At 41.7% G+C, this 24,586-nt stretch overlaps 1 protein-coding gene and 1 non-coding gene across 2 annotated transcripts; both read right to left on the reverse strand.

Annotated features, from left to right (window-relative positions):
* Positions 1–7,094: 7,094 nt before the first annotated feature.
* Positions 7,095–15,631, reverse strand: RPL18A (ribosomal protein L18a). Its single transcript, XM_044658656.1, has 5 exons — positions 15,548–15,631; positions 13,836–14,015; positions 13,452–13,581; positions 8,055–8,164; positions 7,095–7,255 (listed from the first exon to the last, which is right to left on the reverse strand). The coding sequence occupies exons 1-5, from the start codon at positions 15,563–15,565 to the stop codon at positions 7,163–7,165; spliced, it is 531 nt and encodes a 176-aa protein (XP_044514591.1). The 5' UTR covers positions 15,566–15,631; the 3' UTR covers positions 7,095–7,162.
* On the reverse strand, positions 8,801–8,937 carry LOC123232784. Its single transcript, XR_006505290.1, has one exon. It is a non-coding gene; the product is annotated as a small nucleolar RNA SNORA68 (small nucleolar RNA).
* Positions 15,632–24,586: the final 8,955 nt, after the last annotated feature.

A 24,586-nucleotide genomic window follows, 5' to 3' on the forward strand; every position in this document is an offset into this window, starting at 1 on the left:
CCAAAAACAAATGAACGATCAAGGAAGAAAAAGAATCTTTTCCTTACCCAGAACTGAAAACAGCAACAAATTCACATGATGCACACAGGACCAAGTATGACAACATTTTGCATAAGGCATGGGTGCTGTTATAGTGAATCTCTGGGAGCTTGAAGTTCACCTTTGAATGACAAATAAGTCAGTTGGATGGAATGTTCCCAGGGAAGTCATGCGAAAGGCAGGAGGAGGGGCAGTTGAGAATCCTGAAGAGATTCTGGGATTTTGACCTGTGCTGAGGCTGGTGATGGGTGGATCCTGGTCTTGGAGGGAGAGGGTGCAAACATTTCTCTGCAAACTCTTCCTGTCCTTGAGATACTGTGCCAACCTGTACCTGACCACCACCTCGGTGTCTGCTGCCCCTAGATATTAGGAGTTTCATCATCTAGCTATCTAGGTTTCCCAGGGCCCGGGAGGGATCCGGGAAGTGGGCAGGAGACGAAGAAGAGGGTGGAAAAGGGTGGAAAAAACTCAACTGTAAGGCTGAAGATCTATTGAAGAAGAAGCTAAAGATATCCCAGCAGTTTACCTGCTCTGGTTTAGTCCTGGCCAGGCTGAACCAGAGGGAAGCTACATTGATTCTTCATCTGCCAGCAGTTGAGATTTCATTAGTAATCATTAGAATAGGGTCTCCTCTACCACAGTCCTTTACCCATATCCTTCTTGTTTAATATAAAGTTTAAAGTACCTTCCTAAAGCAGTTTCCAAGCTTGTTTTGGGAAGGGAGAAATCACAGTTAGACTACAAGGCGTTACCCTAGCTAAAGAGCCCAAATCAATATATCAATTAACCCCAGGTGGGTCCTGAAGGGATATACGGCTTAGACCTGAAGGATCCTGCCTGGGCAACTGTAACAAGGGAGAAGGGTCATCTTATTTCTCTCTGTACATCAATTTACCATCTCAAATAGATCAAGAGACCTCCCATAATTATAACAGTACCGATCAATAACGTCACTGAGAACAGTGGTCATACAAAAACACCATCAATCATGAATGGAATAGATCAAGGGGAAGTGAAATTCAGAGGGCAAGCAAACGACACGGGAGGCAAACAGACTGGGTTGGAAGTAGCACAAGGAGAGGACTGTGATACCATAGAAACGATACACCCACCAAGAGAATGAAAATAAAAAACCCCGCGTGACAATCAGAGTTGGCAATGAAATATATGCTGCATTCATTGATACAGGCGCTCCAGGGAGTGTCCTCAAAACATAGCAAAGTCAGTGATGTAGCCCAAGAGAAGGAAAGGAAGATCACAGAAAGCGCTGAACCCATGAGCCAAATCAATCAAGAAACAGAAAGCAATGAACCACAAATCACAACTACGCTACCGGAAAATGACTTAGCAGATATGGACAGTGAAGGAATTTTAGCATTAGACACAGAATATTGTAAACCACCACTAATGATCTCATGGGGGCAAGGAAACCTATTCTGCTTTCACAGACTCTGATGACCCTAGTTCTGATGAAGAAGAGCAAATAGAAAGTCCATACATAAGGGAAACTAGGTTCAATTTACAAGAAGAGGAGGAGGAAGTAACGATTCAGCGCCTCGCACACATGGATTCTGGCTGGTATAACTTCATGCCTAGGGAGAAGTCTGTGAAAAGAAAGTCAGCAAAAAGAAAAAGAAAAAAGGTCAGATGGGTCTGGGGCACATATGTAATTGCAATTACATAGTGCCCAGGACAGAATATGTCTTCTGGGAAGATGTCATTGGACCCATTTCACAAATGTACAGACAAGTAATCCAACACAAGTATAGAATTCTCAAGAAAGAACAAAAGAGAGAGATGTCCTTCACAGAATTCTCCTCCTCCTCTGACCCCTCCCTAATGGTCAGATCCTGAAGATTCTTCTGGGCTTGTTCTCAATCCTATTTCAAAGATGTATGCTTTGCTTGTTTCCTTAGCTTAAAATCCCATCCATCTGACACAGAATATCTTTACCTCTGAAAAAGGCAAATACTACAAATCAGGGCTTGATTTATTGTTTTGTTGTCTAAACTTTTTTTTTTCTAGTCATATAACCTTTATTTTAGCAATTTAAATGCAGAATAGGAGATAGTATGGCATAATGCATGGGGATGTAGTGTCTTTTTAAAAATTTATTTGATTTGATTTTTTTAAAAGGTTTATTTGTTTATTTTAGAATATTTTTCCATGGTTATATGACTTATATTCTTTCTCTCCCCTCCTCCCATAGCCAATGAACAATCCCACTGGGTTTTACATGTGTCACTGTTCAAGTGTTGTCTAAACTTAAAAAAAAATGTTAATAATACAGGTTAAACTTAAAGTGTGTCATGATTAGATCCCCCACTTGTTTGTTAAATATTTAACAGTACTCTTCTGATATAGATTATCAAAATATTAAAGAAAACAAGTTCATAGATCCAAGGTTAAGAACTCTTGCTCTATGAGAAGAGAAATGGATGGTTTTGGTTACATTAAAGTAAAAAGGGGTTTTTACAAACAAAACCAATGCAACCAAGATTAGAAAGGACACAACGAACTGGAAAATAATTTAGATAGCCAGTATCTTTGACAAAGGCCTTGTTTCTCAAATATATAGAGAGTTGAGTCAAATTCATAAGAATATAAATTGTTATCCAATTGATAAATGGTCAAAGGATATGAATAGACAGTTCTCAGATGAAGAAATTAAACTATCTGTAGACAGATACAAAAATGCTCCAAATCACTATTTTATTTATTTATTTTTAAACCCGTACCTTCCATCTTGGAGTCAATACTGTGTATTGGCTCCAGGGCAGAAGAGTGGTAAGGGCTAGGCAATGGGGGTCAAGTGACTTGCCCAGGGTCACACAGCTGGGAAGTGTCTGAGGCCATCCACATCACTATTGATTAGAGAAATGTAAATTAAAGCAACTCGGAGATACCATCTTACACCTATTAGTTTGGCTAATATGACAAAAAAGGAAAATGATAAATGCTGGAGATGTGAGAAAATTGGAACACTAATACACCATTGGTGGAGCTATGAATTGACATAACCATTCTGGAAAGCAATCTGGAACCATGCCCAAAGGGCCATCAAACTGTACAGACCATTTGATCAGCAGTATCATTAGATCTGCTTTGATCTCCCAAAGAGATCAAAGATGGGGAAAAGGACCTACAAGTACAAAAAATATTTTTATCAGCTCTTTTTATGGTGAAAAAAAAAAAAAAAAAAGGAAACTAAAGGGATGTCCATTGATTGGGGAATGGCCGAACAAGTTTTGGTATAGAGTTGTAACAGAATATCATTGTTCCATAAGAAATGGTGATTAGGATGATTTCAGAAAATCCTGGAAAGCCTTGTATGAATTGGTACAAAGTGAAGTGAACAGAACAAGTATATTGTGTGTATAATGACAGAAATGTTGTGCGATGATTAACAGTGAAGGACTGAACTATTAGCAGCAATGCAAGGGTCCATTTCATCCATAACCATAGAAGGAAGTGCCACAGTATGAATGCAGATGGAACCTTATCATTTCTCCTTCTTTCCTTCATGCGACTTTTTTTTGCATGGGTGATATGTCTTCTTTCATGACACGAGGACCATGAAAATTTGTATTGCACAACGCTGGAATAATTTAGATTGTCTATACCTTCTGGGGAGAGGGGGAAGAGAGGGAATTTGGATTGCAAAAGGTCAGAAAACAGTGCTTAAAGAATCATTTCTACATGTAATTGAACAAAAAGGAGACCACCCCCCAAAAAACCAAACTACCTTTGTTCTAGACCCATGGTGTTTGTGGGGCACACAGGAAGCATTTTAGCTTCTCTCCAGCCATTAAAATAAACGTAAAACCTGTGAAGCATGTAAGCATGAACCCAAGAGAGAACATGTAAAAGTGGGATTGCACCTACAATGTGCCCACCATGCATGTTAAAGGGGTGCTCAAGGAAGTGACTAATGATGTATACACACATCCAGCTATAATGAATATGTTTATATGGGAAAAAATGACATCATAAACTTCCATAAACTATTAAAATAAAAATGCTCATAGGAAGATTTTAGTTCCAAAAACTTCCTAACAAGGGGGCAGCTAGGTGGCTCCATGGATTGAGAGGCAGGCCCAGAGATGGAAGGTGGTCCTGGGTTCAAATCTAACCTGACACTTCCTAGTTGTGTGACCCTGGGCAAGTCACTTAATTCCCATTGCCTAGTCCATACCATTCTTCTGTCTTGGAACCAATTTCCTGTATTAATTCTAAGATGAAGGTAAAGGTTTTAAGAATTAAAAACAAAACAAAAAAAACATTTTAACAATTATAACAAACCAAATATTTTACGGGCTGCTTCAGGAGGTGGTGGGGTCCAAAACACTGGGGAAGAGTTGATCTGACCACTTGCTGAGGACCCTCCTTTCCTACCCATCTCTTCAGGGTATCTTCCTTTTAACCTTCCCATTATTCCTGCATTTAGGTGGCAAAGTGGATAGAGTGCTGGACCTAGAGGCAGGAAGACACATCTTCCTGAGTTCAAATTTGACCTCAAACACCTACAAGCTATGTGATTCTGGGCAAGTCACTTCACCTTGTTTGCCATAGCTTCCTTATTTGTTAAGTGGGCTGGAAAAGTAAATGGCAAACCACGCCAGTATTTTTGCCAAGAAAACCCCAAATGCCATCGTACAGTTGGACACAACTGAACAACTATCATTTCTCCTTTTTTTTTGTCACCCTGGTTTCTCACATGGTAGGACATCTTTTGAGTTAGGATCATTTCCAATCCAGATTCCATAAGGATTTGAGATTCCCCATTTTAAAGATGAAGAAAAACTGAAGCTTAAAATGAGATGTTTGGAAAATTGCAAAAGGCATCAATGTTTTTTAATTTCTGAAACTTGATACTATCCTGCAAAATCAAGTGTTGGTATCATTCTTCATCATGCTCTGCTTTTTAAAAAATATTTTATTGACTCCCCCCCAATTACATGTAAAATTTTTTTAACATTTAAAAATATTGAAAATTCTCTTCTTCCTTCCCTACTCTGAGATCTTACATGTGCAATCACATAAAACATGTATATTGTCATTTCGTGGAAGACCTCAAACAAAAAAGGAAAAAAAGTGAAATATAGTATGTTTTAGCCTGCATTCAGACTCCCATTAGTTCTTTCTCTGAAGACAAATGGCATTTTTCATTAAGTTTCTAGGATTGTCTTGAATCACTGTATTGCTGAGAATAACTAGATCATTCATTCACAGTTCATCAAAAATACTGCTGTTACTGTGCACAATGTCTTGGTTCTGTTCACTTCACTTTGCATCAGTTCATGTCTTTCCAGGTTTTTTCTAAATCATTCTGCTTGACATTTCTTATAGCTCAATAGTATTCCATTACAATCAATAACACAACTTGTCCAGCTGTCCTCTAATTGATGCACAACTCAATTTCCAACTCTGTTACCACAAAAAGGTTCTTTTCCCTTTTTCCTTTAGGATACCAAACTAGTAATAATATTGCTCTACCAAAGAGTATGCACTTTTAGAACTCTTGGTTCTAAATTGCTCTCTACAATGGCTGCATCTGTTCACAAATTCCAATAATGAACGCGTCCCAATTTTCCCACATCCCCTCCAACATTTATCATTTTCCTTGTTATATTGGCCAATCTGATAGATGTAAGGTGGTGCCTTGGTTACTTTACTTTGCATTTCTCTAATAAAGGTGAGCAATTTGGAACTATACCCAAAAGGCTATAAAGCTGTGTATACTCTTTGATCCTATACCACTACTAGGGTCTACATCCCCAAGAGATCATAAAAAGGGGGAAAAGAACCTACTTGTACAAAAATACTTATGGCAGCTTTTTGTGGTGGCAGAGAATTGTGGCATGTTAGTGATGGAATACAATTGTATACTATTGGGATGGTTTCAGAAAAAGCTGGTAAGATCTGCAGGAACTGATGCAGAATGAAGGAGAACCAGAACACCATACACAGTAACAGCAATAGCTGTATGCTAGTCAATTGTGACTTGGCTACTCTCAGTAATACAATGATCCTGGACAATTCTGAAGGATCTAAGACAAAGAATGCTATTTTCTCTCCAGAGAAACTGTTGGGAATATGAATGAAGGTTAAAGCATATTTTTCACTTTATTTTTATTTTGGGGGTTTTGTGTATTCTCTTACAATGACAAAGAAATATGGCTTGTCTGATAATACATGTATAATCCAGATCAAATTGCTTACCATCTCCAAGAGGGAGACGATTTGGATAGTTATGTTGGAAACTATTACATGTAACCAGGAAAACAAAATACCATTAAAAAAAAATTTATTTCAAGCACATTCTCTGCTCTTGATTAGAAGTTGGAGCCATAAACTCCAACCCATAACCTGAGGAAGATTCAACAGTTTACTGCCCAGGGATTGCATTTTTGGGGGACTAAACTTCTTGATGGTATATTCATCTGCCCAATGCTTCGCATGGTTCAGGGCAGAAAAACCTTGGTAAATAACTAGTAAATAAACTGACTTGAAGGGCAGTCACTTTCCAAGGAGCACTTGTCACAATTGAGTGCCCTGATCTTTCCCCTCTAACATCATTGGTCCAGCTTGCTCTTGTGGGTCTTATTTTCCTTTCCTCTTCCTCGGCTTTCTCAGCAAGGCTACAGATCTAAGACTTGCAAGCGGGATTACTATACAGGCCATCTGCCAGGTACTCTGAAGCCAGGGAGGCTGTTTTCACATCTGTAGTCAGGAAGAATGTTCCTATTGCTCTCACCCAGTGGCTTTGGGAAGAGCACAACCTTTCTGCCCTTCCGTTTCCTTATCTAAAACAGAATGGGAAGGCTGGACTAGATTTTTAGGGTTCCCCTCTTTCAGTTCTGAACCCAACAAAAATGCAGTACTCTTGACTTAAGTACAAGATCTTCATCTGTAAAATAGCGAAAAGAGCTTCAAATAGCCTGGAGAGTTAGTTATGAAGTTATAGAAATTACTCACTAAAACTAAAAAGGTCAACCCATCTGATTTCTTATAAGAAGCTCAACCACTTAATGTTTTCAAAAACACCAGTCTGCTTTGGGTTTCCAATCGAGAAATTTATTTAATCGAGTCAAATAAAACATGTAGCTCCTCGTCTCTGCATTTAGAAGAAAGTGTTGGGCCTCTTGGTAGTAAAACGTGGTTTGTGCTGGCGGCGCAGGACTCTGTGGGGCAGAGGGAACTTGATTTTGGAGTCCTGCAAAATCAAAGAGATCACTGTCAGAGGGCTCTGCCCCATCTTCCACCTCAGAACAGCAGGGACTAATCCAACTAGAGTTTAGCAGCATCCTATCAAATCAGGCTTCCTGGCCAGGGTGCAGAAGCCCCCATCAGGTAACAAGTATGTGTTAAGAGCTTTCTATGTGCCAGGAATTTAAGCTCCAAGTTGATATAAAGAAAGGCAAATACACATACCCCTTCCCCCTCCCCGCAATCTGGCTCTCTCTAGAGATGAGTCTTACAAGGATTGTTTTTAGGCTCTTGTTAAGTCAACTTAGAAGGTCTCCCAGCTGCATCCTGGACAAGTCGCTCTGCTTGTGGGAATCTCAGTTTTCTCATCCGTAAAAACTAGGCATGAGAATTGTACTACCTTCCCTTTCATAGGGTCACCATGAGTGAGTATCAAGACAGTAAAAAAAAAAAAAAAAACCACTTTGCTACCAGAAACCACAAAAGGGTCAGGAGAAGCCTTTCCATACTATAATTGACTTCAAAGGTTGGCTAACCCAATATTTTTAAAAGCATCAATTTCTTAATCTGTGTTTGAACAATACACCCACACTGAGGAACAGCCTTATGAAAATACCAACTATGTATATACCTCCAAAGAGGTGGCAAGACCTTGGAAGTCCCTTATTGCAAAAGCCTCACCATTCAACTAAAGTTTCAGAGAAGTGGAAAGGTGAGAAATCACTGCTGCCCCACTGTCCATCTCACCCAAGTTGGAAGGATCCACACCAGGGAAACCCTAACATAAAATTCTAAATTTCACTTACGTGGAACTGCTTGACCGCAGGTCGGCGGCACTTGCTGGCAGGAATTTCTTCCACTTTCATGATCTGGATGGAGTGGGCCCGGGCACGGTGACGGGCTCCCATATCTCGATCTGCCAAGATAATAAAATATGGGTTTGCAGCCTATAGGTTGAAAACAGGGATGGGGATTCCCTAATTGTCCTCAAATCTGGCTTATATTGACCTTTTAAATAAAAAAAAAAAATTAAAAACCAAACAAAAAACTCACTATTTTCCAACAATTTCATGACTAGCTCACTCCCTTCTGACTAGGCGCTAAAATTAACTCAATCCTTGGAGGCAGGAGTTGCACCAGACCACCATGACAGCTGGACTATACTGTGCTATTTCTATCCTAGCAGGACACCTCCCTCCCAGTCTGTTTTCCCTACTTGTATTCCCCATTAAACCGTTACCTGTGGATCCCAAAGTTTTCTCTTTGTACTCATTTCCTAATTTGTACTTGTTTTCTTTGCCCTATTTCAACCAGTTGGACCTTCAACTAAAAAGGGACACAGCCTGGGTGTGATTTTCAATCTCCCTCATCACAGGCCACTGTGCTCGGTAGGTAATTTGCAGGTTTCTCAGCTGACCTGTATGTAGGGAGATCTTCTCAGCTCTGACTTTGTGGAAATAGACCACAGAACCAAATTTCCAACAAGTCTTGCTAGGACATGAAGGCTGCAGAGGCCTGAGCCTGGGGCTCAGCCCCAGTCACTGCCTCTTAGAAGTGTAGAACCCACTATTTCACTTTCTGGGGCACTTTCATCAGCTCCAGAAAGGCGACAAGGTCCATTTACTGTCTGCACCCAAGATAAGATCATTGTTAAGGAAAAACAAGGGTCTTTTGGGGTTTGGGTGCAATCTACAGGAAAAAGCCCTGTGGTCTGTGTAGTTAGCAGCATTAAAGCAATGCCCCACTGAGCTAGCAGACCTTGCTCAGATTCAAGGGGCCTCTCTGGAGGGGGCAGGTTCCTTTGGAGCCTCATCGCACTTGCTCCCTTTCACAATCTCCTAACTGGACAAGCTTAGACTCCTTTCTCTTAACATCTTCCACAATTCTTACCCATCCTTCAAGGAAAAGCATACAAGTAATCTCTTGAGATGGATAGGAGTAACTCTTTCTAGAGTTGTGCCTGCTATTTGAGGGAAGGGGGCTGTTTGGTTGATTTTCTTCCTGCAATGGTGGAAGTTATTTTGGGGCTTGAAATTTCCCCAGTGTACATTTAAGTCTGTAAACCTGCATTCCTGTGAAAATGTAACTGCTACATCAAACCCAAAACAATGATTTCATGAAACTTTTGAAGCCTGTACAAAATCAAGAGGAAACACTCTGTAGAGATGGATACTGTCAGTTCTGAGCAGGGCACCAGAAGAATGCAGAACCAAGCTAAAAATAAAGCTGAACTCAGTCCCCACATTTCAGACTTTTAAGTCTTGAGAATTAATGTATCCTCCAGGTTACTGCAAAGAATGTACCAAGTTCTCCTGTCCCAACCTGGCAGGCCTGTCATGTCCCAGGAGAAGCCACTTGGGCCTCAGTTTCTTCTTGAAGAGTTTGTGGTGCTCACCCAGGAACTAAGACTGTGATGGGAAAACTTTTTAAAGAGGGGGCCAAAGGAAAGGAAATGCTCACCTGTCAGTCTGTTTCTAAGGCAATTTTTTCGAATTTTCATTGTATTTGTCAGATTAGGAATAATGTTGCACAACTGGACAGAACATTTCAGGGGGCTGCATCTGGCCCTCACTGTCCATCACTGGACTAAGACATTAGGTAAAGCATCCTGACCAGGTTCAAAGCATTCCTCATTCTCTCCCTTACTGTAGGAGCTGCTGCAGCAATAGTTAGGTGTCAGTAAGTGCCAGGCACCCCCTGTGAGGGTCAATACATAAAGGATCTATCTTGAGGGTTGAGAGCTATGAGTCCAGTCCACCCATACTGCTCCTCCCTAGGGGTAGGCAAGGGCTCACAATGGGAGGTCCCTAACACCAGTCATGCATTTACAGATCCAGCTATAAATTAATTCCTAAGTATTGGTGTGATCATTAACTTCGAAATCATTGCCTGACTAAAAAGTGGAACTTGCCAGGCAAATGAGTGCCTCTTGGCACCTTAGCAGTATCTGGTATATTAGCAACATCTTAGCTGTTGAGCAATCATAAGCCTCCATAAAAGGCAGCCTGCTCTGAGTGGCACACCCAAGCCACAGGGATGATGACAGGTAGGGGCATCTACTCTAAATATTCCCTATTGAGGGGAAAAGCCTCCCTTTCTCTTGGCCAGTAAGAAATTAATGCTTCTGCAATTCAATCTGATTTTTCTTGAAATTAATCCACCAAAGGATCCAGACAAAAACCAGACAGTCTAAAGTCTGGATTGACTAGAGGTACTCATCCTAGCACATCTGGGGGCCACCAACTCTGCCCCTCAGGCCAAGACTTTATCAAATGGGTCCAGCATTTTTACAAGGTGCCTTCTTCCCCTCTCACAGTAAATCTGCCTTAGTAAAGCAAACATCAGTTCCAACCTACAGCCAACCCTGAATTTAGTGTTGGGGATACAGCTTCTTGTGTTGATCAAACATTCTCCAATTGTCCTAGGTGCAAACCCCTAAAAAGAACATTCCATGGAGCATGGCGATCCAAGAAGACCTAGTATGACTGGGTCTATGAACCCAGGATCCCCAAACTCCTGGTCCTGATTCTCTTCTTATAGCATGCATGACACCTGCAAGAGCCAGCTTATCTAGGCCCAGATCCTGAGCATCCCAGGTCTGCTCACCTCTCTATAATGTCTGAGGATGCTTCTTGTTTAGGATAGCTCTAACTGCCAGCTTTTTTACTTCCAGGATGACATACTAGAGAATCTGGGAAAACAAAGCTGTCTTTTCCCCAAAGGCCATTTCCCTTGGCAGAGGGCTCCTATTTCCCAAGTCTCTTACTGCTTTCCTTTATGGCTGAGTTTTCCTGCACTGCAGTTCTATTCCCAAAAACTTTAGGTCCACCATATGAAGTAGCTTAGGTTTTTGCTGTAGGCCATTACTGGGATGATAGATAAGAGACTTCCATAACCTCCTGAATAAAGAGAAGACAGGTGAACCTTCCCTATATCTTGTCTTTCTATTAAACTACCATGACAAGCACCCCTGTGAATTAGAAAACAAAATATCTCTATAGATATGGGACTTTTTGAGCCTCAGAGGCCATCTTCTACCTTGCAGAAATCTGGTGGAGACTGGAATCACAAGTTCTTTTGATCATAAAGAATATCATTCACTAGACCTTATTAAGATATGAAAGTTGTGGAGGCAGTTGGGTAACTTAGTGGATTGAGAGCCAGGCCTAGAGACGGGAGGCCCTAGGTTCAAATCTGACCACAGACACTTCCTAGCTGTGTGACCCTGGGCAAGTCACTTGACCCCTATTGCCTACCCTTACCACTGTTCTGCCTTGGAGCCAATTCACAGTATTGACTCCAAGACGGAAGGTAAGGGCTTAAAAAAAAGATATGAAAGTTGTGTGTGATTTTCCTCCCTTCTGGTAGGTTTACCCTAGAAACCACTGTTTATTTTCAAATAAAAGGGACCATACCCTTGGAACTGGCTGCGTCATGGGGCTTATATCCCAGGGAAGCCATCAATAAAGAGGATGCCCAAGGACTCCAGAAAAAATGTAAACAAAGTAGATGTCCATCATTTGGGGAATGGCTAACCACAAATCGTGGTCCAGGAATGCAATGGAATATATAAACTAGAAGGAATGACTATGTGATGAACACAGAGAAACAGGAAAAGATCTAGAGAAACTAAAGCAGAATGAAGCAGAGCCAACAACAAGCATAGTGACTACAATGTAAATGGAAATACCCATACACTAGAAAATCCAAAGTGAGCTTGAAAATGATGGGAAGTCATGCATGGTCCTTTGCAGAGGTGGAAGGCCCACTGAGATGGAGCACAGCACATACCAAATATTTTCATACTTTTCAATGCATTGATTTTTCCCACCCTTAGAAAAAATATTTTAAGTGGGATGTCTCTTTGGGAGAGGGGAAGGAAACATTTTGAGATCACTGTTTTTAGAGAGCAATTGCTGCTAAATGAAGTGAATAAATGATAAAAAAAAAAAATCCAATCCACTCAGGTCCCAAATACTTGATTATATATTTCCCCATTACATTAACTCTCAATTCCCCCCAAATCAGCCTCTGCTGACTTCACTTAACCCCAATTTCCTAGCTTTTACTTAGTATTGATTCTAAGACCATTAGGTTAAAAAAACAAACAAACCACTGCTCTAGGGCACTGAGTCTTTCTTTCCTCTCCTTCATCCTTTGGTTTTCCTTGCCCCAAACCCCTTTCACTTAAACTATGACACAGATGCCAAACTGATTACCCTGTCCCCCAACACAGCACTTTTCTAAGTTCCCTCAAACTCCTCATCATCTGTCCCCTTCAACCTAATGGAGTCAAACAGTGATCATGCCCTCTTTGTCCAAATATTATCTCATCTTTCTATCACATCCTTCATGGTTCACCTGAAATTCTGCCTTCTCTGTGAAGGCTTTCCTAAACACCAAAATGATTTCTTCCTCTCCAAAAATTTTGTCTTTTCTATCCCAATGACTTGGACTATAGTTGTCTCACCACTGGGCAGACTACAACTGACAGAGAACTGGACTTGGAAATCAGGAGAAAGAGGTTCTGATTCTACCTGAGACTTCCTAGCCATGTGGTCACAAGCAAATCAGTTAACCTTGGTCACCTATAAAATGGGAAATGTGAATAGTACCTACCTCTCTCTAGGTTTTTGTGTTGCCAACTTTAAAGTATCACCAAAGTGCAAGCTACTATCACAATCACTGTCATTAGCCTGTAAGCTCCTTGAATGGAGAGCCCAGGTCTGAATCATCATTGTATTTCTCCATTTAAGAATTATACAATCTAATAAGAACATATATTAAATTGCTTAATGGTAAATAAAAATGGACTGGCCTCATTTCCTCAGACATAATAAGCTCCTTGAAGCATCTCCAACAATTTCAAACTTTTCAAGGATCAGACACATAGGACTGAGCCCAAGCATTTAGCAGGAGGTGTAGGTACTATTATAACCAATATAAAACAAACATCCAAAACCTTGAATGTAACTAATTGTAGTCATATCATATTTGGAATTTGTGACAGGCCTGGCTGAAGTGAAACCCTAGGTCTAGGAGAGCCACGTTTCTTTAAAGAGAGGTACTACCACATCTTGAGTTCACTTCAAAGTCCCCACACCTCCCTCTTCCAATAATAAGTATAAATTGGCAAACTGTCAGAGCTCTATGGCAAAGCGAACACTAGATTGACTTAAATGGTCAGCTAAGAATATCCTTACAGCATTGAGTGACAGCACCGGCAGTGGTCAGGTCCCTGTACTCCCTGTACATGTTGTGGGTCCCACTCCTGGAATCATAGCGCAGCCAGATGCCAAAGTTTTTCACCCTAAGAGGGGACTTTTCGAAGACCTATTAAATGGGGAAAATACAAGAAAAAGTCACTGGGAATCTCTAAACAATGTCCACTTGCCCTAGCACCAGATCTGACCAAACCTTCACTGGAATAATGCCCAGTAAGGGAAAAGTCAAGCTAGGCAGGTAGGTTACCAGCTTCTTTAACTTGGGCTGGCAGGAGAGCCAACCATAGGAATAGGAAAGATGCTATAAGTGTCCCACATGCCAGCACTGCCCACCACCTGCCTTTCTCCAGGGAGGTCAGGTACCTGTCCACAATAAACGATTTCTCCAGAAGACTTCTTCATCTTCTTCAGCTGGGAAACGAAGTACCAGAACCTGGACTTTGCTACCACATGATTAGGAGCAAAGATCCGCATTCGATAAAGAGGTGGCACTGGGCTCTTGGGAGTAGGGAGGCATCGTCCAACTACCTTATACTCTCTCAGCTGAAATGAGAGACAGCACTAAGGTGAAAAAGTACCCACACCTGGAAGGTCACCCAGTTTTAGAATCAGGAGGTTTACTTGGGAGTATTGTGGTATAACAGTAAGTGGGCATTCTGGATTCCTAAGATATAGAACTTTAATTGACCTTAGAAATCAAACTTCAAGGGGCAGCTGGGTGGCTCAGAGGATTGAGAGCCAGAGATCCTGGGTTCAGATGTGATCCTGGGGAAGACACAACCCCCTTTGTGTGGCCCTTATCACTCCTTCTGCCTTGGAACCAATATTGTTTCTAAGACAGAAGGGTTAAAAACAAAACAAAACAAAAAAAAGAACCTAATTTCCCCTCACAGATGTAGAAACTGTAGAGCAGAATAAGGTGCTATCAAGTCACAGAGCTGAATACAAATTTATGGGCTTTCCTGTCTGGGTTGTGCTACTTACAGGCAAGCAATTACTCTTCTGTAAGATGAAACTACCTGGCTGGCTGGTTTTGTGTTGGGGTATACTGTATACATAAATGCAAGTTATAGGTCAGGATACTCTCCCCAAAAGTATTAAGAAAAGTGAGAGGAGAGGCCCTGGACTTCAACATTGCTTTTTTGAGAGGCGGGACTTTAGAAACAAGATTACATTTTAACATAATCATAGCAAGCCCTGGGTTTTTTCTGCTCAACTTTCTGAGAATTTTCTTAAATATCAGGTTAAAAGAAAGGTTTTCGGAGCTTACGGTGATGATTTCTGTTCAGCTGATTACAGATCAGCAAATTCCTCTTAAAGTAGAATGCAACAAAGCTGTAACATTTCCCCACTACATCAAAAAAAAGGCCACTCTCGGGCAAAAGTGAGCTCAAGAGAAATATTCATACACGAAAAGCCAAAAGACAGCCATTTTTCCCCTATGGAGGGATTTTAAAAAAAGTAAAGGGCCTCCGATGGCAGAAACAAGACCTGGAAAAAACCTTTCAGCCCAAACTCCAGGCCAGTGTCTTCCCCATTCGGGCAGGGAATTATCCTTGCCCAGCGTCTCGGTGTCAGGAGTAATTAGTGGTTTAAGGAGTTGGGCCCCGACTTACTCCCACCTACCCCCTAGTTTTAGAGAGAATACTGATTGTTACATGAGAAAGGTGACCCAAGAAGAACACCGCGGCTAGGATTCACACCCAAGACTCATGACTCCCAAGTCCAAACCTTCTAGGATGTGTGTCCTGGGACAGGAAGGAAATCAGGGGCAAACGTGGGGCCTTGGTTCCAGAGGGTGCATAAGCCCGTGGTTACCCAGGACTGACATGAAGAAAGATCCCCAGAAGTCTCCTCCTTCTCCTCTTACTTTCCCACGGGCTCCACGCGGAGCCGCCATGTTGGCCCCACACTTCATGCGCAAGCGCAAGACCGAGAACCTGGCCGAAGCTCCGGCCGCCCGTGCCAGCCCATTCACCCCACAAGCCAGCCTGGCCGACCGACCGGCCTCCAGGGCGGTCTCCCTTCCCCCCAATTCCCTGTGGACCCGGACCCGGTCCTGGCGCAGAACTTACGGTGCCCGAGGCCTTCATGGTGCTGCCGCCTCAGTCCCCGCCAACCCGCAAAAGGAAGTAATGCTCTGGCGTGCGGTGTCTCACCACCCTTCCGCTACAGGAAATCCCGCCCTCTCCGGGAGGAAAACGGGTGCCCTTATTCTCATTGGTATGAATATCCGCCACTCAAAATACTTATTCTTCTTATTGGCCAAATCTGCGGAGTCTTCTCAGCACCCTTTAGGAGAGACTACAATTCCCTGCATGCAACTCCTTCCCAGTAGGCAACGGGGCATCTACGAAGGGAAAACTCAAAGGCTGATGGGCTCCCATTCTCCAACCGCCTTCTGCTCTTCCCTCCGGCGTTAGGGATCGGCGTGAGCTTTCTCAGCAATCCGGAAATAGTAGTCCTCCCTCCTTTTCTCGTCCCAGTCCCCGACTCCCCCACCTCCCCCTTAACTCCGACTTCCTGGGACAGTGGACGTGCTGGATGTCAGAACTAGTGAGATTCCAGCCAGCTTCAGAGACTGGACGACCTGGCTTCAAATTTGGCCTCAGACATTTCCTAGCTGTGTGATCCTAGGCAAGTCACAGCGTAGCCCTTACCATTTTTCTGCCTTGGTACCAATACACAGTATTGATTCTAAGATGGAAAGTAAAGGTTTAAAAAAAGACACCCAAAACTAGTGGGATTATTCCATTCGTGTAGACCCGGAGTCCCATTGTACACGTCTGGCTCTTTGTTACCTCGTTTTGTGTTTTCTTTGCAAAGATCTTGGAGTAGTTTGCCATTTCCTTCTCCAGCTAGTTTTACGGATGGGGAAACGGTTTTACAGATTGGGAAACGGAGGCAAACTAGGTGAAGTGGCTTGCCCAGAGTCACCCAGCAAGTAAGTGCAGGAGGTCAGATTTGAACCCAGGAAGATGAGTCTTTTGTTCAACTGCCATTCATGACCACCGTTATGTGTAACTGCCTGTTTCATCCCCACTCCCTGTAGTATGAACAAACCAATTCCGACCCCACTTCCTCCTATCTCATCCTCATCTTTCTCAGTTCTACACTACCTACATCCCACTCCAATCTTGACTCTCCCATTCTCCAGGCCCTCTGGAATTTTCATGGTGAACAAATCTGGACTATCTCACATTCCTACCTACCAAGACTGACTTCTTCCTGGCAACACCTCAACACTAGCCACTTTCTTCCCTTTCCAAATTCTAGTTAGCCATTTCAACATTATACTAGCCCTCATCATCCCTACATGAAACCACCAGCAGCTCCAATAGGCTGACCATGTTGTCTGAATGCCAAATGCACTCTTGCTTAATAGACTATTTTTATGGAGAACTCACAAGGCTTGATCCCACAAAGAGGTCAGAAGAAGTGATACAAGGACTCTGTCAAAGTATCTCTGAAGAACTTTAGTATCAAAGGTGAAACATGGAAGACACTGGTGTAGAACCATCCTGCATGGCATGTCCTGGGTCAAAGAAGGGGCCATGTTCTAACAGCAAAGCAGAACTGAAGTAGCTCAAAAGAAATGTGAGATGTGCAAATCTAGAGATATCTCCATCTCAAATGCTCATAAGGGCTATTTGTGTCAACCAATGGGAGAGTATCCTGAGCTCCTACTGGTTTGATCAGCTACATTGACCCTGACACAGTGATATTTTGATCCTTTTTGAGCACAAAGGAAAATGATCAATACTATCCTCTACTCTCAAGTCTCTTTCCTTCTTTGCCCTATTGTCTATCTTTCCTTTCAAGACCTCAGGCTCACATTACTTTAATCATTCACCTTTTCATCTCCTAGCATGTTGCTAAACAGCTAGAGGAAGCCACACAACTTTGCTATGTGGGTACATTATAAATTGATGTTAAATAATTTCAAATGGACCCTCACTACAGGAAAGCTATTTTCCCCCCTTTCCAGATCCTCTCAAAGGCTAGAAAGGCTAGTTTCTTCCCTTTCAAACTATTTTGTATATAAGAAGTTTATCTTTATTCTCTTCACAGGGTGTGTTCTGTTTATACCCAGTTAGGATATAAGCACCTTGAAAGGAGGGATTTCTTCATTCTTTATCCTTGGTGCCTAGCACAATGCCAGGCACTGGAAGTAGATACTTAATTCTTATTCATTGATTGATTGGTTTATTGATTGATTAACATCATATTGAATCTTTCACAATCTGGGCTAACCTGTCTTTCTAGATTTATCTTTTATTAATTCCCTTTCCAGCACTCTAGAATTCAGTCAAGCTTGTCTACTTAGTGTTTCCCTAAGTCCTCCAATTTAGACTTTTTTATAAGTTGTTCCTCATTCTTGGAATACTCTCCTTACCTCAGCATCATAGAAACCAGCTCACTCCTGTATACTCCAGCCAACATCTAAACAGGCACCACATGGAATGGAGATCCAGACCAGAGATAGTGATCAACTCCTCCATCTAGTTCAAGGCTGCCCAGGAAGTCCAGAAGCCTTCAGGTGACCTGGAAGGAGGAAGCTAGCATGAGCACCAGCTAATACCCTAAAGCCTTTGAAAGCTATGATCTTTGCGGAAGGATTAGAACCCAACCCTGTCTCTCAGAGTCTGAAACAAGTGGGTGCTCTAAGCAGGAATGTACCAGGTGAGGCAGAAGTCAGTGTGAGCTGTGGTAATCACAACTTAAAGCCAGCAAGACCTTGGTACTGATCTGTTGGGGCAGCAGTGGGGGAAAGAGCCAGTCCCCACCCGTCACTATCCAGGAAGACAAAAGTTTGGAAATCAGGGGAGTGTTCAATTTGAAGGTGTGTGATTACTGCAGGAGGCAAGACCAGCTCAATAGCCAAGTAACATGATGGGGCTTTATAGGAAACCTGAGCCAAGCAAGATCTCCAGTATCCTACTGGGTCCTGTCAGATCAATTGTGGGGGACAGAGCCAATTCTGAGTTGGAGATTGCATAAGGAGAAAGAGACAGAGGAATGATAAAGCCAACACCCCAATTGGGCCAACAGGAAGGAGACAAAAAGCCAGAGATTATAGCAGAAAGCAAGGCCTGGTACTTAAACTGCAGAAATGTTCAGACCACAGAGGTCACAATACCAATCAGTAGGGAAAGCTTCTGACACTTAAGTTCCAATCCAGAAATTCTCAGAGGCTCTAGGGCTAGAAATATGTGCAAATAGAAGAAAATATCAAACATAATGAAGAAATAATATGGATTAAGAGAAGCCCAGGAAATAAAACCCAGAAGAGAGCAACTCCACAGTTATAAGTAGAACCTTTGAAAAAAGAATGTTTTGGCCACAAGAACTCTAAGAATGTCTGGAAGGAATGAGGAAAGACACTTTAAAATGAAATTAGAATTTAAGTTAGATCCCTGAAAAAAATTTGGAAGGAGAATAAATAAGAAGAGAGAAATCTTTTTGAAGTAATGAATTCCCTGAAAAGTAGAAGGGATTAAACAAAACTCAATCTATAAAACAACAAGAAATATAATGATAATAGTAGAATATTGTGGTTTATGTGGCACTTTAAGATTTACAAATCTTTACAAAACCAAAATATTTACACATATTATCATCTTTGTTTCTCACAAGCAACTTTCTGCGGAAAACTCTGTTATCTTCATTTTACAAATCTCACAACAACCCTGTGAGATAGGTGATCTTATCCATTTTACCACTGAGAAAACAGGAGTCAAATGACTTGCCCATCATCATAGAACTAGTAGATGTCTGGCTCAGGATTTGAACTCAAGTCTTCTCTGGCTGTATGTCTAGGCCTCTATCCACTCTGCCTCCTAAATGCCTCATTATTAGAACAAAGTCAAAAATACTAGAAAATTAGATCATGTAAGACATCTACTATCAGAAACAACTGACCTGGAAAGTAGCTCAATAAGTGATCATTTAAGAATCATAAGAAGGGGTAGCTGGGTAGCTCAGTGGGTTGAGAGCCAGGCCCAGAGATGGGAGGTCCTGGGTTCAAATCTGGTCTCAGACACTTAACCCCCATTGCCTAGCCCTTACCGCTCTTCTGCCTTGGAACCAATATACAGTATTGATTCTAAGATGGAAGGTAAGGGTTAAAAAAAAGAATCATAAGACTGTTGTAGGATCTATTACAATATGACTAATTGGGTTCATTTAATAATTATAATTTTGGGGGGGGCAGCTAGGTAGCTCAGTGGATTGAGAGCCAGACCTAGAGACGGGAGGTCCTAGGTTCAAATCTGGCCTCAGACACTTCCCAGCTGTGTGACCCTGGGCAAGTCACTTGACTCCCATTGCCTACCCTTACCACTCTTCTGCCTTGGAGTCAATACAGAGTACTGACTACAAGATGAAAGGTAAGGGTTCAAAAAACAAACAAACAAACAAATAAATAAATAAAATGACCCTCAGTATGACACGTGGCCTCATTTTTCTAGTGACTACCAATAAATCCTTTAAAACCCTAATATTTTTAAATCTATCCTTTTATATCCATTTTATTTCTTACAACACAGACTAGACAGCATAGTGTGCAACTCAGCAAATATGGCTTTGCCTTTGTCCTGGCCAATGGCAATGGCTGTCAGAAAATATGTCTTACCTTGAACCCCAGGACTGGCAAGATCCTCTAAGGACATAATTGTAATGTAGTATTGACTCCAAGATGGAAAGTAAGGGTTTAAAAAAAATTTATAATTTTTTAACTCTTAAGTCTAATCCTTTCTCATGCTCCAGAGTATTTAATCAATAGTGAGTAATTAATATTACTTGTTATAGGATACATATGAGAAAACCAGGTAGTACAGTGGATAAGGCACCAGGCCAAGGGTCAGAAGACCTAAATTCAAATCTGGCCTCAGACACTAATTATCTGTGTGATCCTAGGCAAGTCACTTACCTCTGTTGGCCTCAGTTTCTTCAACTATAGAATGAGCTGGAGAAGGAAATGGCAAACCACCAGTATCTTCACTAAGAAAACCCCAAATGGGATCATGAAGAATCAGAGATGGAAATTACTAAACAACAATAACAATAATAGGATACATATATATAGTTATCTATACATATAAATATATAAATTAATCAATATTCCTTGTTATTGGAGATATATTCTATATACTTTTACATATATGAGGCCCCAAGAAACAGGCCTTAGTCCTTGGTCTTTTGTTTTAGTGTTCTCTGCTCTAGATGAAGGGAGTGGAGGAACTTCTTGGCTTAGTGACTGGGTGTAATATTCAGTCTAGCATCGATGATCTAGGAGCAGAGTGACCTTCGGACCTCAGCCACCAGAAACTGAGAGGAGGATTCATTGGATCTGGACATGAATGTGGGCAACCAATTCTACATAGGGACAGAACTGAGTTGAACTTACTCTCCTCCAGAGGCCAAGGTGTCATGACAGAGTGTATGTCCCTAACGTCCTTCTTTTCTTGCTATATAGTGTTCCAAAAGTCTTCATATAGTTCTGAGCCACTACACCAAATTCTGCAGGACTAAGACTTTTGGGGCACTCTGTACCTTTGAAGTAAATATCCCTCTATAAAAGCTAAATGATCTTAATTAATTAAATGGAACTGGGGCACTCATCAAAAGCCCCTAACAAATGAAGGGAACAAAGCTGGTGGGAGCTTGGGCTCAGTAGAGAAAAGACACCCCACAAAACCCCTTTAGGAAGCCTGAAGGGTGGCAGCCTGGCTCTAGGAAAGAAATGGGGCCAGGGAATATATACTATACTTGTTTCTGGGTTCAAAGCTGAATAGTTAAGAGACAGCTCATCAAAGATCTCAAACTAGTAGAAAAAAAGAAAATGGAACTGGCCTATAGAAAGCAAAGAAGGAGATTGCAGATGATCTAGTCACTGGGGAGGATGAACATGTTTGGAGCCATGCCATGAAAGAAAGTGACCATGTAGAGGGCTTGGAGTAGTAGAACTCTTTGTCTAGTACATGAAGGACTTAGATTCTGATCTGGCTAAATCTGTGTCCATATTGACCTGCTGCTTCCAAACTCCTATCTGAAGTAGCTGAGTTCAAAGTATTTATGGGGGAGCAGCTGGGTAGCTCAGTGGATTGAGATCCAGGCCTAGAGATGAGAGGTCCTAGGTTCAAATCCGGCCTCAGACACTTCCCAGCTGTGTGGCTCTGGGCAAGTCACTTGACCCCCATTGCCCACCCTTACCACTCTTCTGCCTTGGAGCCAATTGCCTCCAAGACAGAAGGTAAAGGTTTTAATTTAAAAAAAAAAAAAAAGTACTTATAGGGGCAGCTGGGTAGCTCAATGGATAGACTGTCAGGCCTGGAGCTGGGAAGACCTGGGTTCAAATCTGGAATCAGACATGTCCTAGCTGTGTGACCCTGGGCAAATCACTTAAACCCATTTTCCTAGTCCTTGCTGGTCTTTTGTTTTAGAATCATTACTGAAATAAAGTGAGGGTTAAAAAAAAAGATAAAAACAGACCGTTTTGATGATATAAAATCAAAAAGATTTTGCACAAACTAATATAGATAAAAATTTGAAAGGGAAACTGACAAATGGAAAAAAAATCCTTTGCAACAAGTTTTTCTGAGAAAGGTCTCATAAACAAGATACATTAGAAACTCATTGTTTTTACTCACCACAAACTATTCAAGGTCTCTGTACCTTTTCCTAATAATAACACAATAGATAGAAGATTAGAGCCTGTTAGGCAATCTGGAGGAAATGAAAAAAATGTAAGACTAAGAATCATTTCCTGATAGTCAAAGGCTATAATCCGGGAGTTTTCAAAGGAAGAAATCCAAGCTATCACCTCTGGGATGAGGGTTTGCTGAGCCCTTTTCAGAGCTGCTCATCCCCCTTTCATCCAATCCTCCCCTTTGGCTCCAAGTAGCAGCAGCTTTCCCAGGGCTCACACACCAGTAAACTGGCTCAGCAGGTAGGCTAAACCAGCTGAAGGGCAAACAACAAGCCTCAAACCCATCGGTGAGGGAAGTGGAGGTCTACCTCAGGTGTGTGGTGGAACTGGCAAATAAGAACATTTTGTTCCAGTGGCCATGGAGGCAACGGAAGCAGAAGCTGCGGAGCACTTATAACTCGGAACATGGAAGATGCCAAGGTCACCCACGGCATCCTGGGCCATCGCCAGGCATCTTGACTTTTGTCTTGCCACTCACTGGACTTGGATGACTTTGGAAGAGAGGGTGAGGCTGATGACTTTGTGCGACATGTCCTCGATGAACTCCAATGGAGACACCATTGGTCCTCTTTGAAAAATGAAGGATGGACAATAAGAGCAACACACCGGGCAGTTTCAGAGATATCTGGGAAGAACTTTATGAGCTGATGCAGAGCAAAGTGAGCAGAACTTAGAGAAAAATTTATATGTCAACATGGAAGAGAAACAACTTTGAAAGACTTTAGAGCTCTGATCAATGCAATGCTAAACTAAACGACCAGAAAACTGAAGATAAGACAAATGAATCACTTCCTGCTAGAGAAATGATGAACTAATAATGCAGATAGAAACATATTTTGGTTATGACCAATGTGGGATTTTTTGTTTGTTTGTTTTGCTGGACTGTGTATATTTATGATGAGTTTTCTCTCTTTCTCTTTTGACTTAAGTAAGGATATATGGGAGGGACAGATTACAAATACACGCAGTTTTGTGGTTTGTTTTTTTTTTTTACACAAAAATAAAAAAAGTTGGTTGTGAAAGAGGAAGAGAAGGAGGTGGCAGGCTCATAGTACCAGTTGTCGAATTCCAGTGGAACAGTATACATGCCTATTTCTATCTCCGTGTCAAGGTTTTGTTTCTTATAAGCCACCTCTAAAAGGTCTATCAGATTTTGCCAATGGAGACTTGTCAACCCTTTTCCGATATACATCTACCTCAGATATTAGCAAATTCCGCCTTCCCCAACTTATGAATTTGTTAATGATGTTAATGCTGATAAGAATGTTCCTTCTGATCCTCAGCCAAAAAGTCTTGCAAGACCCTCCTTAAAAACTAGAGAAATCTAGCCTCAGACACTTCCTAGCTGAGTGTCCCTGGGCAAGTCACTTAACCCCCATTGCCCAGCCCTTACCACTCTTCTACCTTGGAACCAGTACCTAGTTCTGATTCCAAGATGGAAGGGATGATTTAAAAAACCCAAACTACTGATATCTTTGACTCTGCCACTCTAGTGAGAGCATTACCTGTCTCATCCACAAGAGGGCAGCTCTAAACAGTTCCCTGCCTCTCCCAGAGTACCATATATTGCCTTGGAAGGCGGCTCTTCTCATCCTTCCACCACTGGTACCTGAATGATGATTTACAGATGAGGCAAACAATACCTGTGCAAGGATTCTCTCTGCCCTAATACAAGCATTCAAGGCTCCCCCAGAGTGAAAGCTGAGAATAAGAAGGGAATCCATTTCAAATTTGAATTCTTTAAGATTATATGGAATTGGGGCAGATAGGAGGCTCAGTGGATAGAGAGCCAAGGCTAGAGCCGGGGGGGTCCTGGGTTCAAATGTGATCTCAGACTCTTCCTAGTTGTGGGACCCTGGACAAGTCCCTTAACCCCCATTGCCTAGCCTTTACTGATCTTCTGCCTTGGAACCAAGACACAGCATTGATTTTAAGATGGAGAGTAAGGGTTAAAGAAAAAAAAGATTAGGTAGAATCCTCAAAAATTCATTTATTGATGTCCACATGAATATAGCTGCTCTCCCCAGACTGGAGCCTTTGGCGTTATAACTTTTTTGTTCTATTTTATCCCATTAGCCATTGCTACTTTCTCCAAGTGGGAAAATCTTAAAAGATGAGAACATTCCTTTTTTCCACCTAATGCATATGTACATAAATTTCAATGAGCTTTTCTGCAATTTTGATGGATTTATATCACATGGATTGGTAATCCATAAACAAGATAGAGATTTTTTTATGTTTTCTTTTTAAATATTTTTTCCCCAAGGTTACATGATTCATGCTGTCTCCTTCACCTTTTCCCTCCCCACTCCTGGAGCTGACAAACAATTGCACTGGGTTATAAATATAGTATCACTCAAATAAAAAGGTGGAATTTTTTTAAAGTTCATTCTTTCTCCCCAAT

The sequence above is a fragment of the Gracilinanus agilis genome, chromosome 1, assembly GCF_016433145.1.
Source record: "Gracilinanus agilis isolate LMUSP501 chromosome 1, AgileGrace, whole genome shotgun sequence".
NCBI classification, from domain to species: domain Eukaryota; kingdom Metazoa; phylum Chordata; class Mammalia; order Didelphimorphia; family Didelphidae; genus Gracilinanus; species Gracilinanus agilis.